Source organism: Cibotium barometz, chromosome 43 (genome assembly GCF_041138505.1).
Source record: "Cibotium barometz isolate CiBa-2024 chromosome 43, ASM4113850v1, whole genome shotgun sequence".
Taxonomy (NCBI): Eukaryota; Viridiplantae; Streptophyta; class Polypodiopsida; order Cyatheales; family Cibotiaceae; genus Cibotium; species Cibotium barometz.
In genome coordinates, this window is record NC_141088.1 from 39,463,654 (window position 1) to 39,471,149 (window position 7,496).

The window sequence follows — 7,496 nt, forward strand, 5'->3', positions numbered from 1 at the left end:
AGCACATCACAAGCTTTTTTAATTTAACACAAAGAAAATCGCCAATAATCAGAAGCTTAAAAAATATAATAATAATAATACTAATATATATATATATTGAAGCGAAATTTTCATCAAAATCTTGCTCAAATCTGGTATCCGAGGCAGTGTTCGAAAAAAACTATTTTCCCAAAAAGTACAAAACCTTCATCTAAAAATTGTGAAATTATTTATAAAGAAAATTTTCAAATTTTGAAGGTTTTTGTTCTACAACTCCTCAAAATCTGCAGGTTTTTGTACCCTTAAGTTTCAAATTTGAAAGTAATTTTAAAAATTTGCAAGTACAAATTACACTATACCCGGGTTTTTTTCGAACACTGATCCGAGGCCACCGCCCATTACCTGTTTTATTTTTTTCCCCAATCTTACGATATCTCTCTTTATTTGCCTATTTCCCCCTAATAATTTTTTCTACCCCTGATTACTTTTCTTTTTAAAAAAAATCTTCTTACAAAATTTATCAATCTATAATAACAGTAGTCCTCATCAGTGATCACATCTGCTTGTGTTATTCTAATTCTCATCCTTCTAAGAATTTGATCAATAAATAATATAGAAGTGATATTAGTTCTCTCTCTCTCTCATTAATTTTTGTTTTCTCATTTGCTATTTTTGCCCCTCCCAATTGCCTACCCAAGAGTTAATAGAAGAACCTGCAGTGTTCTTGAAGTTAAGCTTCTTAGTTTAAAAAGCATTATGTACTGTTTCTTTTCTTCTATTTTCCTAATATTATTCCAGTCTTTTCCAAAAAACTTTTTAACTTCTTGTAAATTATATTTTCTCAATTTTTAAAAATCTGCAGAATACAAGGCACTAAGTTTTTGTTCACATTTTGCTCCAAAATATGCAAATTAGGAGAAACCAGCTTTAAAATTTATAGAATAGGCTTTATGATTTGTTACGAGAAATTTTTCATTGAACATTAGAAGTCACTTTTCAAAATGATGGTTTAATAGAAACAATACACAATTTATTTTATTTTTTGACTGTCACTCTAAATAAGTGGCTGTATTTTACATAAAAATATCAAAAAAGGTGAATCAATTATTTTGCTAGACGAATTTATTTACTGATAGTGCATGGAAACAATGACAATCAATAATGATTTTTTCCTCAGCCTCCTTAATCTTTATTTTCTCATTTGCTATTTGCCACTTTTTGCCCTACATTTACTATCCTGGAATAAGACCTGAAGCATTTTTTTAAAAATCCAGGAATTATTATTATCTTTTAAATATAATTCCAGTCTTTTCAAAGAAATAGAAAACCTAGGAATTATTAAATTAAATTACTTGAAAAAAACTCATTGGAAAAGTGTCCAATTAAAAACAATGTTTTGAAATAGGTGTCTAAATTCTCACATAATTTTTCGTGGACCTTTTGTCCCAGCGATTAAGCTTGCCGCCCAAAGATTAAAAACAATGTTTTGAAATAGGTGTCTAAATTCTCACATAATTTTCGTGGACCTTTTGTCCCAGAGATTAAGCTTGCCACCCAAAGATTGTTAAATTTAATGACGATTCATTTCCACGAGAGGCAACCGCGTCAGGACCAGAGAAGCCCTACTCAATTATTATGATTATGATAATGATTATACTAATCGTCGCTGAACTCGTGGATGTTACGAGGGATAATTATGTTTACACATGCTGAATCTTGATAGAGGATGCAGCCTGCAGGCCTTTGGTTTAGACAATTTTGAGCACACTATTTAAAGAGGGAATTGGGTGATTCACGACCTCATAATTAACGTCATAAACTAGCTTATTAATCATTTATTAGGCTTGGTTCCCGCGGGCCGTCGCCGTTGATGTGCTTTCTCTCTCATTTATTAGGCTGCGCAAAGCAGCAGTCCCTACCCCAGGCTACCCCCTCATTAACATCCCCGTCGCTTTTTAGACCTTCGCATCAACAGCAGGCCATCGCCGCAGCGTGTGCGCAAGCTTTGAAGGGCATTTCGGATCTGCTCTCTCGCCGCAAGTCACTCACAAAGCCCCCTTCTATCGATCGATGTACATCAGTATAAGAAACTAGTAGTGAAGCGCTGTCTCTGCACATAGTACTAACTAGTGCACCTCTTGTTTACGCAGGCTCTAACCTCTGATCATTACCCATCACCAACACACTGGAAATGAGCTGGTAAATACGGCTTACTTGAGCTGGCGGCGAATTAGTAACTTGCGTGATGAAGCTAGCGGCATTTGGCATCACAGGAGCTGATAACAGTGGGCTGGGGGGCAAGGGTTTTAGTGAGTCGGCAAGCAGAGGATTTTGCGAGACGGCAAGTATGCCTGTTGGGTCGATTGCAGCTCCGACCATCACTGGGCCTAGCCTGCTATCTCGCCAAGCCAGGAACATGTACTCGACGTCGGGCTTATCCCTGGCTCTGGTAAATCCTAATCAAACAACACACTTGCGTGCATTAAGCATGGATGTAGTTCTCATTAAGGTAATCAATGTTGAGTTATCCTTATTCTTAACGAGCTTTGATGCTTGGACTGAACTAACCAGTTAATTATACCTATTGCTTTGGTTCAACGAGCTGTGGTTGCTGATGTCGCTCTTCATAACAGACTCATGGCATAGAAGGACAGCGTGATATCAGTAGGATGGGCGACAACGAAGCTGTGAAGGCGAAGGAGGAAGGCTATGAGAGCCGGTCGGGTAGTGACAATATGGAGGGAGCTTCGGGCGACGAGCAGGATCCTGAGCAAGCTCGCCCTAGCAAGAAACGCTACCATCGACATGCCCCCGCTGTAATCCAGGAACTGGAAGCGTAAGGGCCAGAACCATGACATGTTGCGCCGTCAAAGGCTTTCATGATTAGTCCTTCTGATCTTATTGATCCTTAGCCATGGTTATTTGCGCAGGTTTTTCAAAGAGTGCCCTCATCCGGACGAGAAGCAGAGGCAGGAGCTGAGCCGGCGTTTAAACTTGGCTACACGACAAGTCAAGTTCTGGTTCCAGAATCGTCGCACACAGATGAAGGTGGGTTTCCTAAGCGCAGCTCTAGCATTTCTTGTGTTTCTGCCCATGACGAGATCTAACAAAGAATGTAAGGCACAATGCATTGTAGCTGTCTTACGAAGCCGATGCAGTGCTCGTTGCAAACTTAGAAGTAGCAGCGCGTGTTGATATTCATAGCATTGGACTTGTTGTCGCGAGTGCAGGCGCAGCAAGAGCGGCATGAGAACAACATTCTCCGGCAGGAAAACGAGCGGTTGAGGGCAGAGAACTTCACCATTCGTGAGGCCATGAGGAACGCATCGTGCCCTACATGCGGAGGCCCTACAACCATAGAGATGTCCCTCGAGGAGCAACAGCTGAGGTTCGAGAATGCGCGCATGAGGGAGGAGGTTAGTGAAGTAATTACATGATTTCAGTTTAACGGTATCAGGATGCTGTGCACTTAGAGGCGCAGCTTGACCGATATTTATTTAGTATTGATACTTAGTTTTTTCAAGCAGCTGGAGCGTCTATACGCTCTCAATGGGAGATTGTATGGCGGGAAGCCGGCATCAGCTGCTGTCGCAGCGCTATTACCTTACGCTACCGCAGCTCCTACGGACGTCTCACTGGGGATGTCAAATAACATTGGTATCTTTCAAAGTAGTGCCTGTCGTGACTTGGTTGTGGGCTCTGCAGTCTCCGAGCGGCTTAATTTTCTCACTCCATTAGAGAAGAACATGATCACCGAGCTCGCCGTCGTCGCCATGGAAGAGTTCATGAAGATGGTTTACGCTAGCGAGCCTTTATGGGTCCCCTCCCCCGAGACGGGCAAGGACACCTTGGACTTCAATGAGTATTTGAATCAGTTTCCTCGAGGTATTGGGCCCAAGCCAGACGGTTACCGCTCAGAGGCTACCAGGGAAACGGGCGTGGTCATGGTGGATGCCCACTCCATTCTTGAATCTTTTCTCGATGTGGTATGAATGAATGCCTGCATTGTTTCTGGATCATCTTGTGATGATTATATCCTCGCATTGTTAGGAACCGGTGTTCATTTATTGAGCCTGTTTCTTCAGAACCGTTGGATGGAACTCTTCCCTTGCATTGTCACTAAAGGAGACGTGGGAGAGGTTATCTCAGTCGGCACCCCGGTCTCCCGCAATGGCGCCTTACAACTGGTAAGCATGCATCAAGCTAGCATAGGCATGTTACTCTGGTTGCATTCCAACGCTGGTTTACGTTTATCAATGCCAAGGTTATGTTCTACTTGTCAACGAATCAATAATATTAAGTTACATGTATTTAAGTCAAGGCGATGTTTCTGTTTGTGGTGGCAGATGTTTGCTGAGCTTCAAGTGCCTTCACCATTAGTACCAACAAGACAGCTCTACTTCCTACGCTTCTGTAAGATGTTTGGAGATGCTACGTGGGCAGTTGTGGACGTGTCCGTTGATAACCTTCGAGGGGACTCTCCATCTGCCGCTAACAAATACAGGAGGCGACCATCGGGTTGCCTGATCCAGCAGCTGCCATCTGGGTACTCCAAGGTGTCATGAAACTTCATCAGAAGCGTCGTATTCAGCGTACAAACTCAATTGCCAAGAGAGTTTAATGGTCTAATTAGGGTTGTGACTTGGATTATCAGGTGAGCTGGGTAGAGCATTCTGAGTTCGATGATAGTACAATTCACCATCTTTACAGACCGTTGGTGATGAGCGGCATGGCTTTTGGAGCGCATCGGTGGGTGTCAACGCTGAGAAGGCAATGCGAGCGTCAGGCAATTATGATGGCAAATAGCTTGTCTAGTCGGGCTGGAGGTGCGTAAAGCGCTGAACAACCGCTCGTTAATTAAGAAACAGAAAAGCCAGGCTTTTTTCTCTCTCCATAAGCTCCTGCTGCTATGGACTTATGGTTGTGCACGTTCAATTCTGTTGCTCTCTTTATGTATATTGAAAGAATTTAACTTTGGCCTTGTCACAACAATTAAATGTATAAATGTTAAGGGCAATCCATGCTTGTTTCTTTTACATGTCCGATATCTCCATCTGGGTAAAGCTTATGTACTATTCCTCACCATCAATATCAACTGGCTGGTGTAATGTTTTAACCACTATCAAAAACGTACTGTGGTCCAATATATAATATATAGTAGAGGCAATATATCAAATATATAATATATTGTGGACAGTTCTAATACCTTAGGGGCTGCATGTTAATAGGGTACCTTAGGGTTGGGCTATAGAATTCACATAAGTTGGTTATTAGGGTACCTGAGGGTTGCGCTATAGAATTCACGTAAGTTGGTTATGTGTTGTGCAGGGCTTCCGAGTGAAGAGGCTAGCAAGAGGGGCCTCCTGAAGCTGGCGCAGCGCATGACAGCGCAGCTTTGCAACAGCGTCAGCGCATCGTCGATCTGGACCACGTTATCTGGAAGCAACGGCGAGGATGAAGTCAGGGTGATGACGCGCGAGAGCTCTTCCGACAATCCATGCGAGCCCTCCGGCATGGTCCTCAGCGCCGCTACCTCCATCTGGCTGCCTGTCGCGCCCCAGCGAGTCTTCGATTTCTTAGCCAACCCCAACGCCCGGAAAGAGGTGAGGCTTAAGCCATGCAAATTCATACTTATTACTAAACCATTGTTAAGCAAGCTTTTAAGATCATCTTTACAATACGCTGTTTGCCTGCACCTAAGCTGTATTAGTGGTGGTGATTTCTGTTAGTGGGATGTTCTCTCTCTCAATGGCCCCATGGACGAGCTGGTGAGCATCTCTAAAGGTCAAGATCCTGGAAATCACGTCTCTCTCCTGCGGGTAAGCGTTTATATGGCTTATAACCAACTATTATTTTTATGCAACCTGATAAATTGTCTCTACATGTACTCATTTTACACTCAGAACATGCATATTGAGATACAATTTGTGGAAACGTTTGTTACATGCAATGGCAATTCTCAGAATATGCTTTCATTTGACAATAAGCTACTGGTTAGTCTTACTTCCATGGTGGGTGGGTGTGTGTGTGTGTGTGTTTTTGGCATGCAGCCCGTGAAAGGTGGTGGCAACATGCTCATCTTCCAGGAGTGCTGCAGCGACCCCTCGGGCTCAACCTTCGTGTATGCCCCGGTGGACGTGGCCCACATGGACGCAGTGATGAGCGGGGGGGACGCCAGCATCTCGTCCGTTCCCATTCTGCCCTCCGGCTTCGTCATCATGCCAGATGGGCCGGAATGCGCGCCACGTGGCCTGCTGGACGAGGCGGGGCGCCCTTCCAGGGCCGGGGGTTCTCTTGTGACCGTGGCATTCCAGATCCTCGTCAACAGCATGCCCAAATCAAAGCTAACCCTAGAATCCATCAACACAGTCAACACTCTCGTCTGCAACACAGTACGCAACGTCAAGAGCACACTCTTACGTGACGAGACCAACAGTAACAACCCATGAAGTCCATGGTGTAGGGGATCTAGTCTACTTCTCTCTAAACACGGATACAGCCCCCTATGAAGCAGTAGTGTTGTAGTTCCATCCTTTTTGTCACTCTCTCTCGAGGGAACTCAACACCGTCCAACTCTGCAGCAGAGAACGGTGCCGACTTCTCCCTCAGCCGTATCCCTAGTGTAGTTTTTACAGCTTTCCACAGCAGCTGCCACTGGCTACCATGTACCAGCTCTTATCTTAATCCCACCAGAAAATGGAGTGAGAGGAAGTCAAGAACGCACCACAACCCTGCATCCTTGCGAAGTGGTAAACATCAACGCTGAAGTCAGGTATATATACATAAACAAGGCATACACACAGCTAGAGTAAATTTTTTTTGTAAAGCACACAAGTTTTTCTCATGGCCAGCTGCCAGCAGCAGATTTTGCATGTGCTTTACCACGTCGCAAGGGTAGTGGTTCGGGCATTGACTTCTTCTTCTTCTTCACCACGCCTTTCTATCAGCTTTCTCATTACATCATTACCATGGATGCTCTGTAGCTTGGTTCTTATCCCCAGTGAGGGCCCTTTTCTCGTCTTCGCCCCCGACATTTTGACCTCAACATTGTTCAGTTGGCATACGGTTGCATCCTCCACCTTTGTATCTTTTGAACATAAATGGGCTGTGTACATTTTGGATCTTTCTGTCTCATCATTCTCTTGTCCATTGTAATAATGCTCACTGTTTCTGATCATGGCTTTAAAAGGCGTTTGATTAGCTAGCACATCTTTCTATACAACTTGGCAAGCTGCTTTCATCTTTCTATACAAATGTTATCTTCAGTTTTCCACCAATATATGCCTTGGCACTGTAGCCAACAGGCGAGTGTTTTTTAGTTTCATGACCTGCCTCACTTGCTCTGCATGTGATGTTGTTTTCATCCTATTCACTCAAATTTTTTTTTTCGCATTAAGGCTGGAAAAAAAAATTTCGCATTAGTTTTCTAAGATTCTTACCCTATTTTTTTTGGGGTAGGTTTAGACTTTGGTTTCAATGGTTTGCCATAAATATTTTAAATTCAATGGTTTGCAATA

The 7,496-nt window shown here is 43.4% G+C and overlaps 1 protein-coding gene across 1 annotated transcript; it reads left to right on the forward strand.

Moving 5' to 3' along the window:
* Positions 1-1,977: 1,977 nt before the first annotated feature.
* LOC147613903 (homeobox-leucine zipper protein HDG2-like) lies at positions 1,978-7,205 on the forward strand. Its single transcript, XM_086781908.1, has 11 exons — positions 1,978-2,428; positions 2,613-2,815; positions 2,910-3,027; positions 3,210-3,395; positions 3,507-3,965; positions 4,065-4,166; positions 4,326-4,535; positions 4,634-4,805; positions 5,308-5,582; positions 5,709-5,798; positions 6,030-7,205. The coding sequence occupies exons 1-11, from the start codon at positions 2,225-2,227 to the stop codon at positions 6,426-6,428; spliced, it is 2,418 nt and encodes an 805-aa protein (XP_086638034.1). The 5' UTR covers positions 1,978-2,224; the 3' UTR covers positions 6,429-7,205.
* The last annotated feature ends 291 nt before the right edge of the window (positions 7,206-7,496 follow it).